The sequence below is a fragment of the Motacilla alba genome, chromosome 3, assembly GCF_015832195.1.
Source record: "Motacilla alba alba isolate MOTALB_02 chromosome 3, Motacilla_alba_V1.0_pri, whole genome shotgun sequence".
NCBI lineage: Eukaryota > Metazoa > Chordata > Aves > Passeriformes > Motacillidae > Motacilla > Motacilla alba.
In genome coordinates this window covers 16412135-16440090 of record NC_052018.1, presented here as the reverse complement: position 1 = coordinate 16440090, position 27956 = coordinate 16412135, and the positions used below count along the sequence as shown (strand labels likewise).

At 40.4% G+C, this 27956-nt stretch overlaps 1 protein-coding gene across 12 annotated transcripts in view; it reads right to left on the bottom strand.

The window, feature by feature from the left end:
- The window catches only part of LOC119698592, a 277473-nt gene that overhangs the window by 140472 nt on the left and 109045 nt on the right, over positions 1-27956 (bottom strand). For 9 of the 12 annotated variants that reach the window (XM_038130670.1, XM_038130677.1, XM_038130668.1 and 6 more), the window contains 2 exons: positions 14201-14295; positions 13381-13609 (listed from right to left, as the gene is read on the bottom strand). In XM_038130670.1, coding sequence (XP_037986598.1) covers positions 13381-13609; positions 14201-14295 — 324 coding nt within the window. Of the gene's footprint in view, positions 1-13380; positions 13610-14200; positions 14296-15583; positions 15644-27956 lie in introns of all 12 variants that reach the window. The other 3 variants (XM_038130674.1, XM_038130673.1, XR_005256184.1) reach the window with 2 other exon arrangements.

Here is a 27956-nt window from a genome sequence, read left to right as displayed (position 1 = left end):
TGTAGAGATATTTTCTTATTTTGTAATTTCAAAGAGCTCCAAAGACTTGGAATTCATTTTAGAGACAAATGACCAGCAATAAACTCCTCCCTTATTTATTATTTTTTGTTATGTTTTATGTTTCATTAGAAGATGCGAAGCACCTTGACAAACAGGAACTGAAAAATAAAGTATTGAAGTAGGAATCTCTGTTTGTAAAGATGTCAGTTTAATGTAGGCAAAATGAAAGATATTTTATAAAACCTATTAATAAAAATATTCCCAAGCTAAACCAAAGTTAACTGCAGTATTTCCAGTCTACTTTAAACAATATCAGTATCATAACTAATTATCTCACAATCACTAATATTTTTCCTTGATGAACTCTGTGCTACCTCATCCTAATGAAAGTGCTGCAAGGTAATACAGCAGTTAGATGACAATGCAAATAGGACCCATTCAATTTGCACAAAAAAAGGTTGCAAGGAGCAATTAGCACTTCATTAATATGATATAAAATGCTAATTTGCCATATATCCCAAGCGACTCAAAACTCCTTTCCATCCATATGTGCAAATAATAGTTAATATGATGCAGTGTGTGTGAACCAGGTTCATGGTGCATTAGCTGGAATCCCTGTGTCAGTTTCCAGTATAATAGCTATTAGTTAATATGAACAGTAGCTCACATTTAACCTATGACAGCAGTGTTAAATGATAAAAGGATCTGTTGGCAGCAATATCTCGTAATTCCACCCCTGTAAACTTCTCCCTTCCTTGCTATCCAGGATGAAGTATTGGAAACTGACTTCTAATCTAATTTATAAAGCAGATTGAAATGAAGTGCTGGTAGCACTCAGCTCGGCTGCTCAGCATTTTGAGAAGCAAGATCATTCCTGGTGAATTGCACAGCTCAGGCATTCAAGCACTCACTGGCAGCTTCTAATGATCAAAGTATTTGACTTAAATAATTGATTTATTTATACCAGTAAAGAAGCTCCAGGGGGTTGTGAATATTATGAGATATAATCACACCACTAGGGAATTAGAGACACTCAGATGTGCCTTGTGCTTGCTAATGCCCTACGGGTGTGATTAGGATATCAGACATCAAAGGAATTTGCTCTAAATTTTTCCATATAATAAATTAATAAAAATAATTTATTTAAATAATTCCATTGATTTAACGAGACAGATCTGATGCAAGATAGTGTATGCAGAGAACTACAATGAAGTTTGTTGATCTAGGACACCACAGAAGCCCTGACCATCTTCAGTTAACACCCAAGCACCAGCAGGATCCTCTGGCTAGGGGGTCCCTTCCAAGGCATTATCATCACCTCAAAGCTTACTGTCTGCAATGAGCATTCCCAGATACTTCAGTCAGCCTGCATTGTCTGAGATGGAGTAAAATAGCGCTCTCCAACAAATCTTTTCAAGAAGGGAAATGCTGATTGACAGTGACACACAGGGTGGTACAGCATTCTGGCACAGACAGGCAAAGCATGGCTGCAATATCTCATGGAGAACCCAGGCTCTTCTGGCCAGATTGTGTCTTCAGATATTTTAACATCTACCTTAATGGCTTATATGGTTTGACCATTGCAGATTACATGGATTTTACAGTCTTTAATAGACTTCTTACTCCAACATAAAAATAAATAAATAAATAAATAAATAAATAAATAAATAAATAAATAAATAAATAAATGAGTTACCCAAAGACCAAATAACCTGCTCAAGGGCACACTGACAGTCTGGGCAGACCACAGGATTAAACCTGTTCTGACTTTCTGCAATACGCTTCAGAAAATTTCAGAAATACACCAGTCTTTCCACAATGATATTGCAGCAACAGGCAATTAACATCATGTTATTTTTAACCTAGTGTTGTGTAAGGGAAATATTTAGATGTTCCACATTCAGAAGTGCAATCCTTGTCTTTATCCCAGGATGCACAGTAACACATTTATGACAGTGACAGGACAAACAAAGGCATCTTTTTAGAGAAGAGTTGTGGAAAAACCCTGTAGATCCTTTCAGAGCCATAGAAAAGCATGAAGACAAAAAGCAAAATTTGGGGAAATTTTTGCCTTATTGGACAAACAAGTACTCCAGGTGCAAAATACAATTGCTGTCCTTGGGTTGCAGAAAAAATGAATGAATAAGACTCTTTGAACTCATGTCTTAACTTCCCTAGGGTCAGGCCTTGTCTGTTTTATATTGCTTTAGTGCCCTCCTAAGATGTTGCAAAAGAACTTCAGAACTGCAATGTTGTTTAAACAAGCCATGCAAGTTCTAAGTGAAGACACCAACCACAATATAAATTTCTGCAAAAGTAACATCTCTATCACTAAAATTAAAAAGAGAGAGGTGTCAAGAGATTTGTTCATGCCTATGGGAAAAGCCTGAGACTGTGTTTGACTTCCCTACACTAAAGTTTCATTCCCATCCTTGCATACATGTTCTGATTTAGGAACAACAAGCATTGTATGTGCTGGCTAGGCCCATTATCAACTCATGCTACAGAAAGAGATACTCTTGGGCACATCACAGATCAGACATCCATCAAGTGCTTTTATTGCAAGAATCACATCCAAAATCAACTTCAAATGCACGTGAAATTCAGTCTCTGTCTCTCACAGTGGGTTCAAAAGAAACTTTCCTGTCTTGCAATTTCAGGATTTGAAATGAGCCCAGAGTCATGCACTGAAAGTGCTACATGTATCATGCTGTGTTGAAAATAAATGTACACATTTTTCTATGTTTATATCCCTTTTCCTTTCTTTACCTCATTTCCCCAACATGCACATAATAAATACAGCCTGTCCTATAGACAAAGTTTCACTAAAGTGCACAAGAGGACTTTTTTACTTCCCAGCACTAAGGATCCATCACTGTGGACTGGTTGGGCTGTGACAGAACTTGAGCAAGGGTACAAACCCCACATTTAGGTAAGGCTTCATCTGCTCGTATGGTCTTGTAATACGATGTGTATTTGCTTTGTTCTGCTTATGTTTCTCATCTGCCTGGGTTCTCCCATGCCAATTTACCTTGTAGAACTGAATTTAATACAATTACCATGAGGAACAATGAAAACTTGGAAAAAATCTTTCTATCTAGGCCCAACTTTAAAAAAATACGAAATATCTGTAAATCCCTGACATATCTATCATCATTAGAGACAGTCATAGCACCAACTTTGACGCAATTTCAAATTCTTCGTTTTTTGTGTGACTGCTAACTACAGCTTCAACAGCTACTGATCTGAGTCCTGTGTTGACTGTGAAATCTCAGTGCAATCCCAGTTGAGATTATAATACAGTTTATTAATTTTGATCCTAGTGATATCCTGGTGTGTATCCCACAGCATAGCTGTCTGTAGCTGCCTGTTAGTTAAGACTGAAAATACCAGCAGTCTACCCTTGAAGCAGACTGTCAAGTTTATAAGCAGCCAGTGGAGATCAAGGATTATTAACAACATCAGCTCTCAGAACTGAGGCTTCTTTAAACAGTGTCTGTTTTGTTATCTATATCATCCATGACCTGTGTGTTATTTTCAAGGATAGCAACAGCTACACCACCTTGAGCAAACCAACTTCTTAGGAGACCAAAGAAGTGAATCACTGAGAGAGAGCTCATAACAGAAAGCAGCCCAAGTGTCTCAGCAGTGAAAAGACCTATTTGTGACTGGAGACAAAACTTGAAAGCCAAGGAACAAAACAGTGTTAAAAGCTGAAGCTTGTCAATATGCTAGAACTTTCCATGTTTATTTATAAATGAAAATATTATTTATACAGGATTAAAAATCCTCTCTCTTTGTGTACAACATGTTCTTTGCTTCAGCTCCAGTCATGGGCGGACAGCACTTCTCAAAACCAAAACTCAGCAGAACAATCTCCAACACGGCGGGGCCCAGAGTCTACAATTAACATACAAGAGCAGGCTGACCAGCAAGCCATGACTGAAGCCAGAGGCAAGAAGGTAACTACATGCCAATACAGCTGTATGAACCACAGGACAAAAGGGATTCAACAGGAGCTTTCATGAGCAGGATCTGACGTTCAAGGCTCAGCTGTAGTAAATCAAGAATGGTGTTAACTAACACACGGCTCTTTGCACAAGCTAAGTCTCAAACTTGCCTCCATCCTCATCCTCCTTTGCAGGAATTCAGTTTGAAGGTAACAGAGGCATGAATTTCTCTGCCAATCACATCCAAGTGGAAGATACAAAGTGAAAAAATCAGTCAGGAAAGGAACACACTGGGGCATAAGAAAACAAGAATGGACTCAGCAATGGGAGTGTACATTGTAACTTAAAAGCAAGGGGTAGTTCTCCTAGGACCAGCTTTCCCTTCTGCAGAAAGCAACTCTTCCTTAGCCTCTCTCACTGCATGAATTCAGTTAGAAGACTCTCTCCATCCCAGTGGTTGTGTCCCAGGCACTGTGAAATATTAGTGCTGTCAGCATTTGCAGCTGTGGAAGTCAGATATAAGTCCTAGTACCACAGTATGCTGCTGGCAGTGCAGCCTGGTAGCCCTATCACCAGATAGAGCCTTCAGCACACAAAAAACCCAGTTAAATAAACCACAGACTTGGTGATCAACAAAAGACCTGCCTGCTCATTCTGCCTGGAAAGGAAATTCCCTCCTTTTGAGCTGGCTGTTAAAGCACCACTCTTCTCTGAAAAACACTTGATGTAACATGACATCTTCCACCCAAACCAACAAAGCTCCTCAGCAGAAGTTTTAGATCTGGGAGTTATGGTAGATGTCTGAATCCACACTAGCTCCCCTGCAATAGAGAAAAGGATTTTAGGGGCACTTATCATTCAGCAACTCTGAGTACAAGCCATGTGACAGATGTAAGGGCAAACACAAGGCACTGCAACTCAAAATTATCTCTCTAAATTATCTCACTGACTCCCTGCTCTGGACACCCTCTATTCACAGAAGGAGTCACCCTACATTGCATGGCTGCCTGCTCTGTATTCCTCCTTCCCATTTCAGGGCCAGTAAGGCCTTCATCCTGAGGTTTGCAAATTGAATAAACAAAGTGTTTTTCATTGCGAGGCCACATTCAGTCCTTGGTGTATGTTTGTAATGATATAGCCAAAACTGTTCAGGGAGGAACCCAATGACAAGTTTTCACATGAGGGAGAAAAAGCCTTTATATTGCTCCTGATAAAATCAGTAGGAAATTTATCTTTGGTTTCAAAGAGAATAGAAAGTTACACCATAAATTTAAAATTGAGTTTTCAAGGTGTTGGGGTTTTTTAAGTCCTGCCTTTTTCAATAAACTTGCAAAATGAGACAAGCTTCTTTGCCGCCAATAAAAAAAACAAACACAGAACTCATTACTCCTTAGCAGCCATTGTACATCACAGCAGCACTGTTTCCTAAAGGACATCCCTCTTCCAATGAAGAACTGCAATGCTTTCAAGTAAAATGTCCAAATCTAACTCCTCATTACTTCAAGTTTCTCAGCCCGTGGCTAGCCTGACAGCCTTGGAGCCTGTGAAAGGAAGAATGTAATGAGTATACATTAATGTTATATACTTTCCACAGTTCTTGTTCTGGTGTGACCAGATTTATGTATGGAGTAGTTTGAGTGTAATTCATCATGATTATACATAGCATTGACTTCAACATTTCTGCAGGTAGCACCCTCTCCAAGTTCTCTTAGCCACAGCTGTATAAAGGAGCTGAGATATGGTGACACAATGTTCATTTGTTTTGGTAGCAAGACTCAATTAAAACAACATAACAGAGTCTAAAAAAATACTAATCTGTGAAAAAAATGTGCAAGTGAGTTAAGTAAAACTTTCAAATATTGCCTTGTTCATGACAAGCTGTGTGGGCTGACAGCTTGTCCCGAGGGAGTGAGAGGTCTTAGAAAAAGCCCTGCTACAAAAGGACTGGCTGTTAAGGCAAATCCCCACCAGTCAGAGCCCTGAGGAGGGTGAAGCCCAGCTATTGATGCCCAAACACAGAGAAGACATTGTGAAGGAAATATGGGGGATGAGAATGGTAGGGGAGGAAACAAAATAGGGACTGCCTCCCACACAGGGGAACAACAAACCTGTAAAAACAAGGAAGTGCTTTTTCACTAGACGGATTTTTAAGGAAGAAGGACATAACCCATGACTTTCAAAATGCTACCTGGGCCATTAGTGATCTCCATGCTAGCACTGCTTGAGGCATTGGGAGAGACCAGAGGGCAGGTTATTAAAAGTAAAATGGAAACACAAGGAGGGTTCTTTCCAAGTAAGAATCAATTCAATAGATGCTATCTTCGGACAGGACAAAAAAAAAAAATAAGGTGATCTCAAGTATTGCTGACTTGCCATTTTCATCCCAAGTTCTGCAATAGCTAGTGTTGTTCCCAGAGCACCAGAGTCCTCAGGCCTTGTCACCAGAGCTCTAACTTCTCAGAGAATTGCAGTTCAATGCTACCATGTTCTAAAGTCCTTTCTTCCCCTCTCACAAGCTATAGCCATGAATGTAATGAAAACTGTTAGAAATAGTCATTTCAGACAGTCTCAGTTGGGAGTAGGTGAGAGAGAGGAAGAAGAGCTGTGTGAGGAAATTTGAGTTTCTGAAGCTGAGAGTAACTTCACAGAACTAGGATTATTAAAGGGAAGCAAAGCTTTCTTGTTGGTTTACACTGTCCAGAGGCATAAAAGGATTATAATTGAAAACAATAATAATAATAATTTACAGTTAGAGAGTGCTTTTAATCAAAGAACTTAGAAGTGATTTTATATATTTCCCTTTCTCATATGTCGCTACACCTCTCTTGGTAGTTACTCCTATAGCTGTTTCATGGCATACAGGAGTCCTGAAAGCCAAAATGCTATGCCCCAGGACACAGTCAGAGCAGCTAACAGGACCACAAAATCCCTCCTCCCAAGCCCCAGTTATCACCAAAATCCCTAAGACATCTATACAGGCAATGGTGGTAAGTGATATGACTGTAATGACTAAAGACAAAAGAAAATATTGAAGAAAAATTCAAAACTAAAGAAAGACACAGACTTTACTTATTAAGTACTCTAATGTTGTATTTCTAAGTCTCTTGTTCAGCCTCTAAGTTCTAATACTTGAGTAGTGAGTGAACAAGAGGCCTGCAGATGAAAGAATATGTCCCATTTGTGAGGTTGGATTTACTTCACCAAAACTTTACTCTCCAAGAACCTGCTCACATGAAGTAAATCCACTAAGGGAGAAGAATCTATTTGCAGCATCCGTTCTTCACAGTGAGTAGCCTAACATGAAGGTTGTTCCCCCAAAGTAAGCAGAGTATTCAGCTGTGGAAGCATAACCAAAAGATATTTGTGCAGTTCCTGGAGTTCTCAAAGAGAAGATGTGACCAGCAAGACCCAGGACAGCCCATTAGCAGCCTGGTTTTCTCATGACATGAACATTCTTGCATACCTCATGGCAGTTTCCACTAAAAGCAGCATTGCATTTGTTTAAATTTCCATTAAGAACAGAAATACTTTCTTTCTTAGAAGGCAAAATCCTCCCAGCAATCACTTTACTAGATGAGCATCTCTGCTTTCATTTTAAAAAATAAAAGGAGCTGTCTCTGGTGTGTGTCAAGAGCCGCAGGGACAACACGGAGCTTGCGACACTCCATCTACCAAAGAGGTTCGAGGCAGCTCACGGCCTAAAGACAATGCCAGCAGGGCACTCACAGGGAGGTGACAACAGAACAGCCACATGGCCCTGCAATATCTCAGACAACCCTGCCCTGAGCCTCTGGTGGTCTCCAAAGAGTCTGTGAGAAGGGATGCAGTGCCAACAAGCATTATTCCTCACTTTTCCCATATTCTACAGCTCCTATCTGGGCCTAGTAATGCTGAAGTTCATCTCTCTGAGCACAATTAAACAGAACAAAATATCAGGTTTAGCATCAATAGCAGCTAAAACACTCACCTCCAAATCTCCCACCAAGCTGCACAGCCCTGAACACGATGACAATCCCCCTCACCCACAGAACAGGCCTTTGTCTTGAGACACTGAGACAAAGTGGAACAGGATGTACCATGCGTTGTTTTAACACATTCAAAGTTTCTTTTGGAAGGTCATCTCCTGTGTTGGCAATTCTGCGCTCAGGAACCAACAGCAACAAAAAACACACAGCCCTGCTGAAGTGATGCTGGATGGGCCCTTGCATTGTGAAAATTACAAATTTGCAGCACAGTGCTGCTTAGGAGTTGCATCCACAGGCCCCCCAGCACTGTGGGCACCCTGTGAACTCTAATAAATGTGGCAGAACAGATCATTAACTACAAGACCTATAACAGATTATTTCTTGTAGAGGCACCTTATACTTGTACCAAAAATGGGTGTACTGCTTTTTTGAACAAATCACATGGAGACAGCAGCATTTGCTTGCAAAGGCCTCACACACCAAACTGACATTATCTCCACAGAACAGCCTTAGCTGACTACACAGCAAGCACCTTTGTGCTGCTGATACAAAGAAAACTACAATAACATAGGGAGAGAATCCCAGATTCTCTTTCCCCAGCTCCCAGTTGCTACTTGATTACTATTTTCATCTCAAAAGCCCAAAGAAAGAGCTGGGAATTTAAAACATATTATCAACATTCTAGCAACATTTCTGGAACTTGGATGTTAGTAAAAAAACACTCACAGGGAAGACTTTGTAGGAATTACTTGAAACTTGGTCTGCGTGCACTGCTGGAATGCTTAGTCCTTCTCCAAGAAAGTTCCAGTTTAGTTTTACAAGCATGGCAGCCTTTGCACATTAGCACATGCTTTATGAAACATCACCCCTCTTTCCCAAAATAGCAGCTCTAATGAGTTTCATGGTGGCTGTCCCGCTGATCGGCCATGGGTTTATGAGCAATGCAAGGAACCGATAGGGTTCCTGCACTCGTGTATCGGCCCAAGGGCAGGCACTGTGCAGAACAGCTCCTGCCCACACAGGCACTGTGTGCTGGCTAGTGAACAGGGAGGCACAAATACAGTCACACCACAGTTCATTAATAATTTCAGATAAAGTAGTAACAACCTTTTGAAATTGTTCAACAAAATCACTGGCACACAGATGACAAAGTTTACACCTCTCTCCTCCAGCAGGCATACAAGAGACAGAAGGAAAGAGACAAAAAGATAGAAGGCTTTCCATGCTCTCCCTTCTTCCACTAAATGCACTCAAGCCCCTTCAGAAGCCAGCAGTAAGCCAGGGCTCCACCTGAGGGCATCATCTTGACACAAGGACACACATTAGGTTTATATGCAGTACTCACCCCTTAAATGGGAATAATAATACTTATCTTCTATTCTTCAAGGCTCCTGCAACAGGGCACAGGAGCTGGGCAAAGCAATATGGCTCATCAGATCTCAATCATTGGTATAACTGGAACTTCAAGAGCCTAAAGATAAATTTCTCGGGCAAGGTGCATCACATCGTTTCCGTGGAAGTATGAAAAGCAGTCAACATGCTGTAATCCCAACTCCTAACATATGATCAGGCACATACTAGTCTTCCATTCAAAACATCACTGTTTTGTCGTGTGACAAGAAACACACACACACACACAACCAGAGAGAGAAGTGGAATAACAAAAAGGTCCCCTTGGTCCATGACCAGGGAGAAGGCACATAGCCATAGCCTGTGACACAACTAGGAGAGATCCTGACAATTGTGACCACAGCAGATACATCCCAAGAACACAGCTGTAAATCCAAGAGCCTTTATACCACAGAGTCCAACATACTGCCATCATAGAAGGAGTTTTTCACATATGACAATCATACAAGAAAGAGTGCCCCATCAAAATACCCAGGCAGTCTGCAAATCACTCCCTGCCTAGAGCTGCAGCGCATTTGAAGGGACAGGTTGCTGACCTTGAACTGAATGCATTGATTATACAGCCTAAGTTGAATATGACTGCCAAGAGCTTAAACTGGGTAAACCTACCGCAGTGGGACAAAGAAGTACTGCCTTCTATATACAGTTTTTAAGCTCTCCCACCACCCAAAGAAGCTCAGCAAGGTGAACTGCTGTGCTCCCATCAATTTCCCCCTAGAAGATCTATTTCCCAGGAGGCAGGAATTAGGCCCAGTTACTATAATCATGTCCCAGTTCATAATATCTTGCCCTTCTTTCTGGGAGCACATTTACTCTGCTATGCATTTGCTCAGCCTCTCACTAACACACATACAATTAAGTTCAGCTTCTAAAAGTTCTACCTGTAATTGGAGCCAGCTGCAACCTTTCTGACACATACTAATTGCCAGTAATGATTTAAGTGCAGTCAATTCACATGCTGCAATTGTTTTAAATAAAGGAATCTCTCGTACCTTTTCCCTGAGAAAAATCTGTTAATCTTTGCTGCTGACTTATCAAATCCTCCAGTCACCTGTTTGCCATCATTTTCATGAGCTGATAACGTGTTTATTAGAGCCATAATATGCAGGTGGAAGCATAAAGGTCTCATTTGGTGGAGTATGAATTCTGTCTCATACATCTGTATGGAAAAGCTTGGTTTCACACCTTAGCTGTGCCTTGGAAAAGAATAAGCTCCGAAATAGTATCTTTTATTCTTTTCAAATGGAATATTAGTTCTTTTAAGCTCAGTACATATCTCAAAATACCATTTGGATGTGCATGACAGGTTGGTTTTTGTTAAGATATCATCACTGCCTATGGTAAATTTATCTAGCCTTAGTTAATTTCCATTTAATTGTATTCTCCTTTTAATTATTTTTAATACATAAAAGCAAGTTCTACAAAATAATAAAATGTCATGTGGATTCTATAAGGTTGGTTTAAGAGTGATTCCCACATACTGTTTTAGCTTTCTGCAGAAGACCTGACCTGAGATATTGCAGTCAACACACTTCTGGCAGAATGAACCCTGTATCTCTTCAGAAGTTTTGCTTTCCTTTCCACAGTGTTTGGGGGTTATGGTTGGGGTTTTTTTAGGGGTTTAGATATTTTAGGGGTAGAAGTGTCTAATAGTTTTTTAAGGCATGCCAGGGAAATTACTACAGTCTGTGCACTGGGTTTATCAGTCTACTTTTTCCACTACTAAGTTACTCAGAGTGGACAACCAGATAGCAAATGGATGTTCTGCTGCAGCTGAGTTCACCGGCCCTTTGTCTGGCTTATGTGTGTGTTGTACTGAATGCACTTAACTCCTGGGGCAGCATTTACTAAAACCCAGCTTTAAATGGGGTCTAACCCAGGTATCTGCCACCTCCAGAAAGACATTCATAACTGTTGCCTCACCTGTGAGATTCTGCAGGAGAAAAAAAATGTGTGGACCAGAATTGAAGTGAGGACATTCTGACAAATATTTTAAGCTATCTAAAAGAGAAGAGAAATAAGTAAAAAATAAGAAAAGTACTGACTCAAGGAATCAGGGCAGGTTTTTTCATGTGAAGAAACAAGCCTGAATCAAAAGAGAAAATGTATAAGAAAGGAAAAAAAGTTGTAAACAAGGAGCAAAACGAAAACCTAAATTATGTTTGGGACAAACTTTCCCAGTACAAGAGGAATTTAATCTGAGTTAGGATTCTTTTAATTGGCTCTTGAAAATATAAAATAGGGATCTAATTCTAGGACAGTATGTGGTTTACTATAAAACAAATCTAGCATATAATAATTTCCTTCCACAATTCCCATGACTTGTGGCACAGACCCAAACCCTCTTCCATGATTCACGTCCAAACCTCCCAGGAGAGATGTGATGGCCAGATTGTTAGTTTCAGTGTATGAGTAGTTTGGGTGAAATGACAAATGCTAGCACTCAGTCATACTGTGGAGAAGCAATGACCACAGTTATGAGCAAAGGGCAGAGCTCCACTGGTGATTTATTATTAGCATCTTGAATATGCGTAAAAACGTTGTGTTTTTTTAAAGGTAAATAACATTTTCCTACCTAACTGGCCAGTCCTCAGGGACAATTTGTTAGTCATTCCACAGCATAAGCCAATTCCTCTTTTCCAGAGAGGAGAACAGAATGTCTCAGCAGATCCAGTAGTCTACCGGGCTGATGTTCCGAGGCGCCTTAGAACTCCTAAAGTCTGCTTCTATGCCCAGTAATCTCCTGAATCTGCATTTTACACAAACTCTGAGCCAGTGCTGACCATGCCCAGACTAACACCTCCTGGAATAGCCTTCCCTACTGCTGAAAACCTTGCCAGAGTAAATAATGTACCAGTTTGCTGATGCAGCCTATTCCAGAACTCCTCCTAGCTCTAACCTTTCCAAATAGTCCCTAAATGTAAAATACAGTTAATCTATGCCTCTGACTCATCAGATTATTCATTCCAAATTTTATGTTTGTTGTTAACTACCCCCTTTTTCTTCCTGTTTGCAGATTAATCACAGATCAATCCATCAAAACATGCAGAGAAGCAAGTCCTAGCCTCATGGTCTCTGCTCACAACTCACTGCTCCTGATAGAGTGGTCATTTCTACATGTTATTTCCTCCTCACCCCTGACTACCTGTTTGAAATTCTTGAATTGAAGAGAATACTGACAAGTATCAAATAATGTATGCACCTTCGACACAGCATTGCAGAAAAATAAAAAGGCATTTCTACTAAAATTTGTGAGCATTCCAGGTTCACCAGTTTTTCTAAAAATACCTCTTAGATATCCCAGTATTAGCAAATGAAAAAGAACTGGGGAATATAAAGAAAAAAAAAATGAAGAAAAACAGAAAAAAATCTTGCAACCTTTGACTGTAAAAGCTATCATTGGAGAGATCATATTATGCAGTTAGTTCTATATAACTACCTCACGTAAAACTTGTGGCAGATAGAGATAATTCAACAGAGGAAAGCAAAAAGGCAGAGGTCTACCTCAAAGGGCCAGCAACATCCTTTTTTTTCTCGGAGCAGTTCCTACTTCATGTGTGGTGCTCCACATGCCCATTGGACCACGAGCTCTAAGTAGGAGCTCTAAGCCAGTTATTCCTGTTTTTAAAGGGGAAGTAAAGGGAGAGATAGGAGGAGGCAAAAATGGTAGTGACTGCTGGAGAAGCAGAATTTGAAGATCAAGATTTCCTGACTGAGATTAGAAGAAAAGATGACTGAAAAATGAACTATGTCTCCTTGGATATTTTCCAACACTTCCCAAAATGTATCTAAACAGCACCAGTCTTATCAGATAGAGGCATTCAAAGATGGATGTGAGCCAGCTGACAGACATATGAGCAAAGGAGGGCAAGGGACTGGCAACATGAAAGCTCAGGCTACTGCAGAGCAGGGGAAAGCATATGCTGCAATTTCCCAGGCTGCCCTTTAAGCATGGAGAAAGGATGCCACAGAAACAAAGCAGGCCATGCCTGAACCCCTGGGTGATAAACATTTAAAGACAGGGTAGAAAAGAATTGCTTAGAGCCATTACAAACCTAGCAGTGCAGAGTTCAGCCTGGGCCAAGGCACTCCAGCCCAGTTTGCCAAACTTGGAAGTGACTCCATACAAACCTAAGCAGCCTCTTACTTTCCTATCTGATGGGCTCTTAATGCAGTTCCTCCATCTCCCACGTGTGAACAGTTGTAATGTTATGTTCTTACTTGCTATAGGATACCAGAGCTGTAATAGCAGTGGAAAGGCTGGAGAGAAATCAGGACAAGAACCTAGGATTAAAGAAAAATTTTTTTAGTTGTCATTAATAAAAAAAACCTAAACAGTGTTGCAAGTTTCTGTATTTATCATGTGAATTTCCCCTGAAAACAAACAACCCCTAGTCCCCTGAGGACTTTTCCAACAGTCACTGAAGATATCTAATGAGGCAATATTTAAGAGACCTAATTATAAGAAAAAATAAACCTTGATAACCATCTTATCCCACATACAACTCAAATATGACTCAGAGTTTATTTTAATAATCCTCTCAAGTTAACACAACACAGTCCAAACTACACTGTAGCAATGCAGCTACTGAGAGATCATGAAGAGGAGCCAGGAAGTCACCCACAACAGGATGCCTGACCAAACAGAGGTGAAAGACCAGAGATGTGATACGGAGGGCTGCAAATAGCAGCCTTGAGAAAGCAGGGCTTTCATTTCAAACTCATATCATTATATCAATTTTGGCCACTTTGCTCTGATCACCTGTGTCAACAAGGCATTTCCTCTGTTCTGTACCTTGAGCCACACTGCTGCACCTGCCCTTGAGGGAGGAGTTATTGGATTAACCCAGCTTCCTCTTATCTGTGTTTACTCACCAAAATTACTCTGCAGAGAAAACTCCCTGAATCGCCCCGGAGCTGCAGTTTCACTCATATGCAAAAAACTCAGATGTGGCATTAAACATGCAGAGCTTTAAAAAAAAAAAAAAAAAGAAATTAGAAAAAAAAAAGTTACCTCATTGTGAGTAACCACCACAAGCCAAGCTTGGTGAAGTCACTGGGGATTTTTCTTTCCAGCACGCCCACACTGCTGGGACTCTTTCAGAGGGACAGACACCTGCAGTGCTGCTGGGCAAAGGCAAACCTTTTTTCTCCACTTTCCCTGAACTGGGGGAGAAGAAAATGGGTAACCACCAGAACAGACAAGGAAACAGGTTCAGACATGTTCCTTTTGCTGCTTGTGCTGGGCCAACAGGGAAAAAAAAAAAAAAAAAAAAAAGTGGAGTCATAAGGAATTCTGCTTGCTAACACTAGTGTTGGCTTTGCACCAAAACCACGACCCTTACAACGTGTCACTATAGGATTGCTGGGCAAGCTGCTAGAGTCACTGAAGCAAGAGAGAGAAATCCCCAGATTTCCTACTGTGTGTAATTCTGCATAGCATGAGCTAACCATAACCCCCCTGAGATACCACTTGGTTTTAGTCTCAAAATGGCCCCAAAACAAGATAAACACAAAAAAATAGAAAATATTAAAACTACAGAACATTTCTATTTAAAGCAAGCAAATTCTGATAACCAAAGACAATAGACTTCTGCAACACTTAGTTTTGCTTTAAAGCAGCCTTCTAATCCTGAACTGGGAATAAAATCTCAGCGCTATATGCCCAATTGTTGAGATGGAGCAAGATACAGCTCCTAATGAGTCTTCCCACTGAACAATCAGCTCCTTCAAGGTCAGCAGAGATTTCAACTGAAGGATAAACAGGAAATTCTTAATGACAACCTTAAAAGGTTAGATAAGGAAACAGGTTCCAAAGTACCTTATATTTATCTACTTGGCTTTCACCTGCAGATACTTGTGCCTCCTACTGCCTCCTCTGCAGGCCATGAATGACCCACCATATTGCTTACAGAAGACTTCACAGTAAGTCATTTGTGTGAGAGAACTGTCATATCTACTTGAGAAAAATTGAAAATATTCTCCTTTAAGGTAAAGGAAACAAGCTATCTCTCTCACCTGTAAATGGTAATTTGCCTCTGCTGAGACCATTCTCTAATAATATAAGCCTGTACTTAGTCAAAACTAGTGACTTCCATCTTAAATACAGGAACTCCAAAGATACTTCTTTGACACATCTGCTGAACCTTTAACACACTGTTTTCTAAGGAACTGCATTTTTTCACAGCATCATGAAGCTCAGGAAGCTCTTATCATGACATCAGGGCCAATTTAAAATTCAATGAAGACAAAACATACCGATGTAACTGATGCAAGTTAAAGTTGGCTCTTGCAGCTTTCTAAGCCCATGTGGAACTTCTGCAGAAGACAAGCAAATCCTGGTTAAAACCAGCCTATAGCCACAACTATGCCAAACTGCAGTTTCAAAGAAATATGCCACCATTTTGCAAAAGTGAGAAGGAGAGTAGGATATCAGCACACTGAAATATTTTCTTAGCCTATCTTTCTAAGTACTTGCAGCAGTGCTTCTGAAGTCCCCTTCTTCTGTCAAGTGGAAAATTTCTGAGATTCCACAGGCTCACATGTGACTTGGCTAGAAAAATGCAATGCCCAACCTTTTAGCACACAGGCCACCCACATAAACAGATCACTCACAGGACCTGGGATAAGAAGTCTGAACTCTAAAATAAATCAAGAGTTTGACCTTGGGTGGGTTTAGCAGAGCTCAGAATCAAATCTAGGGAGTCAAACACACATAAATACTATGGCCCTTGCTGCTGCAGCTTCCTGATAGGAGAAGACAATGATCAATGTTGAAGAATAACTCAGTTAACAGGAATGCAGAGGGTTGACAAAGGTATATTGGAATAGTAGACATTTTAAGTTTTTGGGAAGAAGAGATGGGAAAACACAATTTCTTACTAGAGGAAGGAAAATTAGGACAGAAATTAAAAAGAGTAATTGACAAATGACACTCTCAAATACAACCTGCTAAGCTGAGAGGACCTCCATACCTACAACATAGAATATATCTAAGTTGTTGTGATAACTTGGTACCCACGTAATTTTCTGGTTGTTTGTGAGTTTACATAGCTGCAAGACAATCATTTCCCCAATAAAATCATTCAGCAAGCAGGTTTCTAGTGATTCACTTGACTTCTAAAATAAACACTATCACAGCTGATTATAAGCACTTACCCGTGCTGTAACTGCTGTCATGTTCAGATACACAGGAGTATAACACTACCTTCTATAACAATACCAGAAAAATGACATTCATTTTCTAAGTCAAGCAAGGTCTTACTTTCAGCTTGAGGGCATTCAGCTGTCTGCCTGTAATAAGGGAACTTTTCAATGTCATCTCCAGGCAAGCCCAATGTTCAGGAAAAGTTCTACAAATCAAAGCACAGACCATATGATTTTGATGACAACCCGCTCACCCAAAGAGAAAAGTGCAGGATGCATGCAATCCCTTGCCTCTCCCCAGTCAAACCAATACCTTAATTTCCCCCTGCAATGGTTTATATACTGAAAAGAAAAATAACAATGGCTATTAACCATCTGCTTCTCACCCCCATTACAGCTAAAATGTGGTCAACTGAATAATTTACTTCTTTTTGCTCTGCCTGGGAGATAAGATTGGTGGGAAGGAAAAATAAATTCCCAGCTCCTAGCACAGGAACAAATAAGGGACCTTCAGCAAATGAGAGAGAGGTGAGAGAGAGACAGAGATAAGGAGGCCCCTATTTTCTGGTAGAGATGGAAGTGGGGATACACCAAGCACAAGGCAAACCTGCAACCAACAGGAATGTTTGAAGAAGCAGTAGATGGGAGAGGAGTCTGGGAGACCCCCCCCCCCCCCCCCCCCCCCCCCCCCCGGGGAAAAACATGGTGCCGGGAGGTCTCAGTGCCATATTCAGGGCTGCAGAATACACACCACATGGTGATTGTCAATATTATTACAGTTTTCTGGAACTAGTTTACAGGGTCCCCCTGATAGCCTGAGAAGTTTTTATGCGACAGATTTGGTGAAGTGGTGAAATAAATTCATGAGAGGTGCTTGACTTCCTCTGAGTCATGAAGAGTGCTGGAGACGCAAAAAGAGATGGGGTAGGCAAAGGTACAAGCTGACTGTCACACCTGGGGACAGCCAAGGAGCACGGTGTTGGCCTGCACGTACACTGAGGGCTGGTGCCTGCTGATAAAGAGGCAGCATTTTTACCTCAGGGTAGCCAACATGCATGTCAAGGTAAAATAACAGCGACAATGAGGCACTACAAGTTTTACCATGAGGTGACTTGCCAAGATGAGTATTGTACCCTGCCTGGGGTTGACCTGAGGGAGTTTACCTCATGGTAAAACTAATGTGTGTTGCCTTTGCTGAGATTTCTTATTCAGACAGTTGACATGTACCTTTGTTACCCTGAGGAAAAAACCACTCAGGTTTTTCTGACAGTGAAAATATGATGATTCACATCTTGATGCCCTGTTCAAGAAACTGAAACCATTTTGCATTTGCTCTGGGTGTCATTAGTAATTTTTCTTCACTTACTTTCACTTAAAAGCATATAATTTGACCAATACGCAGATGCATATGCTCACCAGACAGGCTTCTGAAATTTTGCAAATAATTTTTTCATATACTGCAGACGTAATTTACTTTTCATTTCTGCACAGGGCCATGTTTCACTATGTCATTTTCTTGCAAACAGTTAAGGGGAAATTAACAAAACACAAATTAAATTTTTAACCAAAATCACTCTGGAGGAATAACTCATCTTCTTCTTCTAATTAAAATAAACCTTATTGTTCAGCATTTATAAAAAGAATTAAAAGTCAACATGCAGGTGAAAACCCTTTCATGCATATATAACTCATTATTCTGCTCATGTGCCAGTATCACAACACACCAAATAAATACATATTAAACTTTTCGCAAGCATTAATTATTGAGAAGAAAGCTAAATTCTTGCATGAGTATTATTAAAACATTATCAGAAACTTCCACGCTAAACTCACTGGGGATCAGTTTCATACTCTTTGCATCCCTCAATACATATTCTGGGCAATAACTGTAAGCAGTTTAGGGTAGGGATGGCTCTTTCTTGTTTAAGAAATGGTCAGTACCATATATAATTTCACTCCTCCTTCACTGTAAACAATAATCAGTGACAATTAATAGCAGTCTTAATGGTTTATAAATCCTTTATAAAGGATTTTAGAGAGAGGTCTTTCAATTAAAGCAATCTTGGCCTCTCTATAGAAATATAGCATAGGAATTGGCTTGTTTTTAATGTGCCTCCTTCAATCAGGCAAGATAAAACAAGGATCAAGTTTTCTCTGGCCCTCTTCCACTTCCAGCCCCAGTCAAATGACCTTTCTCACTCCATGGTACCATGAGCAGCCAGCAGATGGATACAACTGGTGGATGCTCTTCCATTACAGCTCTACAAGGTTGCTCATCTGCACACAGCAGTCAGAAACATGTGGTGTGCCTGTGTTAAGCATTTTGTGCTCACTGGTAGATTAGCTCTCAGCTACTACCCCTGCCTGGCATTTCCCACCAGGATAACAGAATACATCTGCAGGCACATCCTGGCCAAGATCCGACGTCTCACATCTGCCCTGCACCACCATTTCGGGTGCCTCTGCCCTTGGCATGATCACGTTAGGACTTCAAGAATGTGGGAGACCTATGCAGCTACAACAGTCTCCAAGAACCTGGGTCACATATGAGGCAGGAGTTAAGCAGGCACAGGTGAACATCTAGCTTTGGCTTAGATACTCCTCTCAACCCTCTCAGAAGACTAAAGCTTTCCAGGCTCCCAGCTACACGAACACTGGCTGTCTGTGTAGAAATAGTTTTGTAGTTACAACTACTGCAGTGATGACAAACACACAGGCATAAAAAACACCTTCTTATCCATCTCCCAGAGCACTTCAAAGGTCAGAAGTGTTTTTCCACCTGATTAATTTGTTTTCTCTATAGGATAAATTTGTGGATTACATAGTTGCTCTGAATTGGAATATGCAAAGACAGTATTAGCAACCAATGCATTATATAATGCAGTAAAAGATGGCCTCGGGTTTCTACTTTTTCAGAGGCTTGGGTCATGCTTCCAACCTTTATTGTACTGATAGAAAGGTTAAAAAATTAGTATCCTAGTGGAAGCCAAGATCTTCATTGCCATTACCTTCATTTCGTGAGCTAGAAAAATGTCAATTACAAGAATCAAAATGCAAATCACAAGGGAAAACAGCCAACAATCCAAAGGAAGACCAAATCTGCCATGCCATACCAGGCCAAGCGCTCATGTCCAGCATCCCACTCCTAGCAGAAGCATTTAATCACTGCCTTGGATTTCGAGAAAGACACACATAATGCACCTTACCAATTAAAAAATGCTGTATGTGGATAAGGGAAAATCCTTCCTGATCCCTACAGAGACTACCCAATGTGCTCAAATATGAGATTTAATTAAGCCTGTATTATTACTTCAAATGTTACAACTGTTCATAACATTTTCTAGGTCCTTTTCAATCCAGCATGGCATTCACATTTACAGCCTCCTGTGGCTCAGAAGTCCACCAGCTCAGCCTCACTCTGTGAGGCACCTTCTGTGGATGAATACAATTTACTGGCCCTTTTGCCTGATTTTCTTTGTGCAAAACCATGCCAGGCAGAAATCTATAGCTTTTTTGATGATATTGCCCACCTCAGGCAGTCACCTCCAAGTCCACATGGGTGTTGGCTGGGTTGAGAGGAGGAAAGGAAATCATTGAAAAGGTGCATCAGGACTAGCAGCACAATGCCTTCTCAAGCTTGCCTAGACACCTTGAGTTTGCCTGCATGTGCAAAATTAGAATTATATCTATAATGGTGCAATTATTCATAAAAACCAATAATTAATAATAATATTATTATTATTACTTCAACCTCCTTTTTAGAACATCCTCTACTTTCTGCCTCTGCAATCCCACAAAAATTTACTTTTAACATGTTGAAAGCAGCAGATAAGAGAGAAACAAAACCTCAGGTCCAACTATAAAGAGAAAAGGAAGGAAGGAAGAGGGAAGGCAACAAGTTAATAATTGTTCAGAATCTGAAGTCTACAGTAAAGAGGGAAATAGTTTTGTTCTGTTAAACAAACACCTTACTAATGACAGGGTCTCCTGCCCATTTCCCACAATCCTCTGGGTAATTTTTTTTTAAAAAAGGATCTGTAGGTTCAGCCTGTGCCTTACATAGAGTCGATTCTCAAGAAAATTTCTTGGAGGGGGAAGGAAAAAGGGGAACTAACAGGGAAGTCAATTCAGAGAAGAAAATGTTGTGTTTTTGGAAATTCTCCTCCCTAAAATTACACAGTACCTCATTTTGGAAACTCCAGAGTAATATCTCAGCAGTGCTGGAACAGAGTGAGACCCTTGGCAATGCCAGCTAACAATCTGCCCCAACTGCGGCTGCAGCGCTGCAGAGCCGGCAAGGCCCAGAGCCCCGCAGCTCACGGGCTGACTGCTAGGGCCACATCTGAACTGGGAACAGCTTTCTACAGGGGAAACAGACACTTCCAATGGAAGTTTTTGCTTTTGAAGGAATTAGGTGTCTTCCTGTAAATCTGCCCGACTGCAAGGCAGCTTATCAATAAACCAGAGTGAGCTCAGCAGAAGTCCACCAGCACTGAAGCACTTGCCCAATGTGCAGGGGCTGAGGGAGGTGGGCTTGTCCAGCTTGAAGAGATGGCTTTAGAAAAACAGCAGCCCCCCAGGGCTTATGAGGATAACCAGCAAGGAGATGGAGGCATGTTCTTCACAGTGGTACATCGTGGGAGGGCAGCGAGCATAAGTTGCAAGCAGGGTTCAGTCTGAATTTGAGGAAATTTTTTTTTTTCCACAATAGAAGTCTTTGAAATCAAGCAGGGGAACAGGATGTCCAAAGAGGTTATGCAATCTTCATTCCGGGGGGCTTTCAATACCTGACCGGACAAAGTCCAGAGCAACCTGGTCTGATCTTTTAGCTGACCCCATTTTGAGTAAAAGGTTTCACATCAGGCTTTCTAAGTCCCTTCTAACCTGAATGATCTTATGATCTTAAAACCCTCTGCCTGCTCCACCATACACAGATTTAAGAACTGAACCATTTGGAGCAGATGAACTCATTCAGATGCGAACCACACCATCCCCTTGCATCTCCTTTAAATTGTGTTAGAAATCATCCAGCTTATCATCATCATCAGTGCCCATCTATTTGCAGTTTGTGTGACTAGAGATCTCATCAAGTAATTCTGTTATCTGACACTTGTTTATAAACCTTTCTACAGCATTTACAAATGCTGTGCAAACAGTGCACTAATGATAATGAATCAAGGCTCCTGGAACATCCAGACCACATCCTGTAGCCACCCATTCCCTGCAAGGCTTGGAGAGGCTCTATCCCATCCCTTTAGCTGTTTTAGTTCTGTGTCTTTATGAATTGCCTGTGATACTGAGGGGCCTGTTTGCACTCCAGCATGGTATCGTTAGGCTTTACTATCATTACCTACCTAAAAGTTTTGAGGAGCAAGCAGAGCAAATGCAGCAACCTCTTCTAGGTACTAATGCTTTTATTCTTCTTAATGTCACACTTGTGAAATCTGTCAATATCAAACAAGCATATAGTATCTAATGAAAGACTTTGGCAAGCTCTCAGCAGTCTTGAGATCAGCCTCTGAAATGTGAGAATGTTCAGCACACAACAATAAATGCACTGGTCCATATGGGTCCTGAGGTCATTAAAGTCCAGCACAAAGTATATGAAGTCACTGCAAAGATTCTAATAAAACTTAACAGGCTTTGGAACAAGCAAACAGAGCAGGAACAGCAGATTGCTATGATTTTGGACAGCTTTGTGATTTTCCCGTTTGGCAAAGCAAAATGTTAAGAATAGGAATCCAGGGAACTACAAAAGTAGAGGCTTCAAACTTTTCACTGTCCTATAACACAGTAACATCATGTTCTTCAAAGTACTCATCTCTGCAACACCTCTGCAAGGTAAATCCAGCACCTCTTTTCTACAGATTCAGAAGTGAGGCACTGGAAAACTAAGTGGTATGTTGACAACCGTACAATGAACAGAGAACTGAATCCAGGTCTCTCAAATCCCAGGCCATTATCTAGACCTGGTAGACATGGTTAACATATATTTTCTTACAAAAATTAAGGTATTTTCATCCTCAGAACAGGTCTGCAAAGATTTTCTAAAACACTTTATCTTCTCTCAATTTACAAAGATTTCAATTTTTCAAAATTTAGACAAACATTTGACTGAAATGTAAGACAGTAAGTGTTCAAAGTAGATCACTTTTGAACACTGTGAAGTTGGATTACCTTTTTAATTGCATGCGCTTTCCCTACCTTTCTATTTCTATTTTTGTACAGTAATAAACCATTGCTGGTTAAAAAGATGCAAAAACTGGGGCCATGGTGTCTAGAAACTACAAGATTAGACAAGTAAAATCTACCACAACACCTGCTGCTCTTCTAGATGCCCCACACACAGCACTTTTAGCAAGAATTACTGAGTCAAGAGATACCTAATTAGCACTTAGTCTGCATCTGACCTTCTGCGTCTGACCCAGGTGCAGAAATGAATATGATAGCTGAAGTTTCAGTTTTCTAGCTTTCTGTTTTTGATGAAAAAAACTGTTCTTCTGTCAAGCAAGAGTTTAATGGAAGTTTTTAGGTTGTTTTTTTTTTTGAGCAGCCCCATTGCCAAGTACTCTCAAGGCCCATTAATTCACCCAGTAAGGGCATTTAGTGTCTCTCAGTGCTCAATACTTTAGTACTTGACCCTCTGGGATCAACATAACATGATACTCAGAGGCAGAAAAGTAGTTCCAAGTAGCACAAAACCCCAAAGTGTTGGTGCACATTCGCTGGCAGATTTAGCTGGGATGGATGAAGCATTCACCAGCTGTCACCTCCATCCCTCTTTTGGAAGCCACCATCCCAGGGAGGCTTTAGCAGAACAAGTATCCCCTCTTGAGTCAGCAGGGTTTACAGCCTGAAGTCAGCAGGAGCCCACAGGAGGACAGCAGGCTCTCAGCTCCCTGGCCAGGGTGCAGGCACACATCACAACCCACCAGCCCATGGCAAGGCACAGGGTGGGGAGGGAGGGGAGCTGGGAGCCGTTTCTACTTCAGCTGCCTCTGACTGAACTCTCACCAAGCATGAGTCAACACCCAAAGCCGGTTAGAAGGCTGCCAGCATACAGCTCTGCTGGTTTATAAAAAGGAATGACCATATAAAAATAGTTAGGGCTCAAACCTTCAGCATGCACATCTGCTCTTTGAGACAGACTCTAAGGTCACTTTGAATCACAAAGTGAAATCCACGGCTAGTGAAATCCAAGAAAAATGACTGCCTTTCCCCTTGAGTCTGAACTTTTATCTGCTCATCTGAACATTTTGCAAAAAACAACAGAAAACCTATTACAAAGATTGCTGGTGCATGAAATGATTGAGAAATATTTGCAGTTTGAAAGCAGTTTCACTTCCTGCCTGATACCACAATGAAGCTTTTTAATAAAGTTAACATCGCTGTTATTTGTTTTATACCTATGTCTTTATTTTGTCTGTTTTATATTTCTTGAATACTTCTGTTAAAGAAAAAAAACCCACATCTCCTAAAGCCAGAAGTTCCTGAGTTTTCATTGTAAGTCACACTGCTGATAATGTAATAGTGTTTCTAATAATAATACTTTATGCTTACACTGTAGAGCAGCTTTCATCCAAATACTTCAATGCATCCTACCAATTTTAGCTAAGCTACCTAAATATAAGCATACCATTTAACAGCTGGGAAGCTTGAAAGATTTTGTGACCCTCTTTCCACAAGCATACAGGCTGAAGAAGTATGTTATGGAGTCCTGAGTTAAAATACTTCAGGAACCATTAAACTATACTGCCTGTGCAACACCTATTCACAGTAGTTAAGCTCCAGAACTGATAGAATACTAATTAAATTAATTTTGCAAATGCTTGTATGCTGATATTTGTAAGGTTGTGTTCCAATATGCAGACAAGCTGTTAGATAGTCATAAAATGTATTTGAGTCGTGAAAGTAATGAATTTCAGCATGAATAACTATCTAAAGACAGTCCTATGGAATAGAAAACACAACAAAAAGCTATCATATGTCCCCTACTATTATTTTTGGTTACTTAAAACATTTCAGCTGCCCACTCAAAAAGCCACGTGAGCACTATCGTAATCTTGCAGGCTCTGTCTCTTTCTAGAAACTGCTTGCACAGTGTCCAGAATAAAAAAACTAAATTTGTTCATTGCATTTTTAACCAATATAGTTAAATACAAACCCAAATACCATCCTGACCCACAAAGGAATTGCTACAGGGATGGCCAGCCAATTGTTCTTGCTTTTAGATCCAAAGGAGACTCTCTGGTTTCTTTAACAACCTCTTCCAAGGTGGTGTAATTGGCAGCATGGCCATTACCCACTAAAATCACACAATCACTCAGCCAAACTTTGGTTACATAGTGATAACCCAGCCCGTATTCTGCACTGCCTCAAAGGTCATGTTTCTTGCACCTTTTTCTGAAGCCATCTGGGGGCACCTGTTGGCTGTTGGACTTGCTGGAATCTGGGCCACTTTTGCAGGATGATGGACATTCTTATATAACTAAATAATGTGACATATATATTAAAAGTCTTTCCTTTTTAACCATTTTCTTCCTATATGGAGAGTTAGACAGGCATACTTAAAACATGCATAGAGCTAAATGAGTTGCAAGACCCACACCTAAATATGATTATGGTTAGTGACAAAAGCGGGAAATACACAGTAAGAATAGGGTGTGAAGGGCAGGAAGCAAAGATGGTATCTGGGTGATTCATGTGTGCATTTGTCTTCCAATCAAAAAATTTATTGCCCAGGGACAATCCCAGAGTGAGCTGGTGTGAAACCATCATAATATGTATATTCCTTGTGCCTAGTTAGACTTATGTATGTTAGATCCTTCTAGTGCAGCACACTCGAGGCTTTATGGACCAGGACCTGAAACAACTGGAAATAGCAGAAATCCTAGAGAAAAGCTTTTTCTGATGTGAAGAGTTTTCCTTCCTCTTCAGGGAGTCCTGACAGCAGTCTGAGGCTATCTATCACTGTCCTCTGTCTCAGCTTGCACGTTGCCCACTGCCCACCACGACACAGGGAAGGGCTGAATGGCCAGCAGACACACAGGATTTGTAGCACATGTTTCCAGCTGGGCAGTGTCACCATGGGACCTGCAAAATCTCCAGTGCTTTAAAATTCTGCTTTTATCCTTCCTTCTTTCTTTAAGCATACTATTTCTTTTTTGTTTTCTGATCTTGACTATGCACTCAAATACACTGAAATCATCAGGTCACCAGGGCAGGGATGGACTGGCAGTGTCCCTCTGTGCATGCAGACTTGTGCACACATGCACCTGGCAGGACGACCATGTTTCAAGCAAGACACCAACAGTGGACAACAATTGAAGTGCAATATATGAAAAGAAACATGGAAATTTGAGGACAACTTTTCCCTGTTTCAGCAGGAAAAACACGGTCTACTCATAACAAGGGACGAGGTATTATAATGATGGAATTATCACTGTATACTTTTTTTTCCTGTAACTCCCAGAATTTCCACTGTCTGTGTTAGGATATCTTCTATACCCATACCCCACATCCTTGCATTGCAACCCACTAACCTTACTCTTTCCCAATACCTTCATATCCACCATTCCAGCTTCTTATGGCTATAAAAACTCCATACAGACCTACATACCTGAAACATACAGAAAATACATATCTATATTAATTTTCAGGCATATAAAGACTATTTAGGCAACGATCCAATTCCCTGAACCTCCTGTGTTCTTCAAATCCTCTTCTCTGCATTGCCCAAGATTTAGGACAAAACCTGGCATCTCCTTTTAAAAACAGATAAGGGCACAAACTGCAATGTCAAGAGTCTTGGGAATTGCATCTCTCCATACCTATTTTCCACTAGACCTGAGCACTTGTCAGTCAGGGTACTAGCTTGGTCAGGCTGTATTTGTTCATCCTGTTTGGCTAACATATAAAATGTATATGCATCTATCATATGAAGAATGGATGTTACTATGTTGATGGGCACTGTAATATATTACAGGTTACACAATAAAACAAAACAATGACCTATGTCATAAGAATAACAATTGGTAAACATTCTGTCTCCCTTTTTACAGAGCATTTCAGATTTTGTCTGGCTTTTACTGCACTGCAAGCAACATTTGCTTTGTGTTAGGTTACTCTTCTCTTTTATTCTCCTTTCAAATCAATGGAGATTTGTTCTACAGTTACCGATTTTTCTTTTTCTTTTCTTATGTACTGCTCCACTATGCACACAAATGCAGCAAGATCAACCACCCAAGTGCGACTAAAGCAATCTTGGAAATAACAAGAAGAAAATAATATATCCCTCAACCCTTCCTTCAGTACACAAACAAAAAGTTGCTAAACAGTACAAGCCAGCCAACATCAAAATCTCCAGTATTGTTCTCCTCTTGATCCTGATTTAAAAGGCAAAAAAAATGGAAAATACAGGAGAGAAAAAAAAGGCATAGACAAGTACAGTTATAAGGACAAAAATTAATTCTCATGTAGGGCATTGTATCAAATTTCCAAAGCTTATTCTTTGGTATTTGGTATACCAAATACCTTCTCATTGTTCAACTAACAGAGGATATAGCAGTCTATTGATCCAGTTAGTATAGCTGCAATTGTATCTGAGTACACAGACACATATTAAACACATTTTGGAAACAAAAAGTAGTTTTTAGTACATCACTCCTCTCAACATGGCTGTTGCAATGCTGCCAATTGTGCTGCAGTTTAATATAGATTTCCTATGGAAATTAATTCCACATGCTGAAGGCTTACTGGTTAATGCCGATGAGTCACTCATTTATCTGTTTTGCATTTGTTGACTGTCAATGTCATAGAATAACCCCCACCTTCTCTTGTTATGAGACATTGAATAGTAGCTCCTCATGTTTCCTCTGTTCAGTAGTTTCCAATGATTGCCTTATGCTTCTCAAGGAAATTTTACAGTGTACTATATGTCTTTTCATACAGGCCTCCTGCCTAAGATCTGTACACTCTTATTTAGTCTATTTTGTTTCATACAAAGTTCGTGAGGCAACCAAATATTTATAGTATAATTAGTAAGCTCCTAAATTGTAGAGTATATTGTTAATATTTTCCTCATCAGTCTGTTTCTTTGCAGATAAAATCAGTTATTAGGTGAAGACATGTAAACATCATAGCTAAAATGAGAGTGGATGTTGTGTATTTACTTTCTCCATGTGATCTCATATAATTCTGTAGGGCTGACTGAGCGTGTTAAGGTTATAGTTCGGTTTGAGATGGAGTTTTGCAAGAAAAGCATTGTTAACCAAAGCTGGATCCTCTTACTCTGGTTTTCATTCTACTTTATTCTACTTCAGCAAGATTTCACCTGGGAGATTTGCAGCTCAGAAACAGCCTGAAGTCATTGTCTCCCATTAAGGAAGCATATCTAGGGAGACCAATTTCCCTTCTGTCTTATCAGTGCTTTTCGTGTAAGCGATAATTATAGGTCAGGGCCTGATTCTCAGCTTACCACAACAAT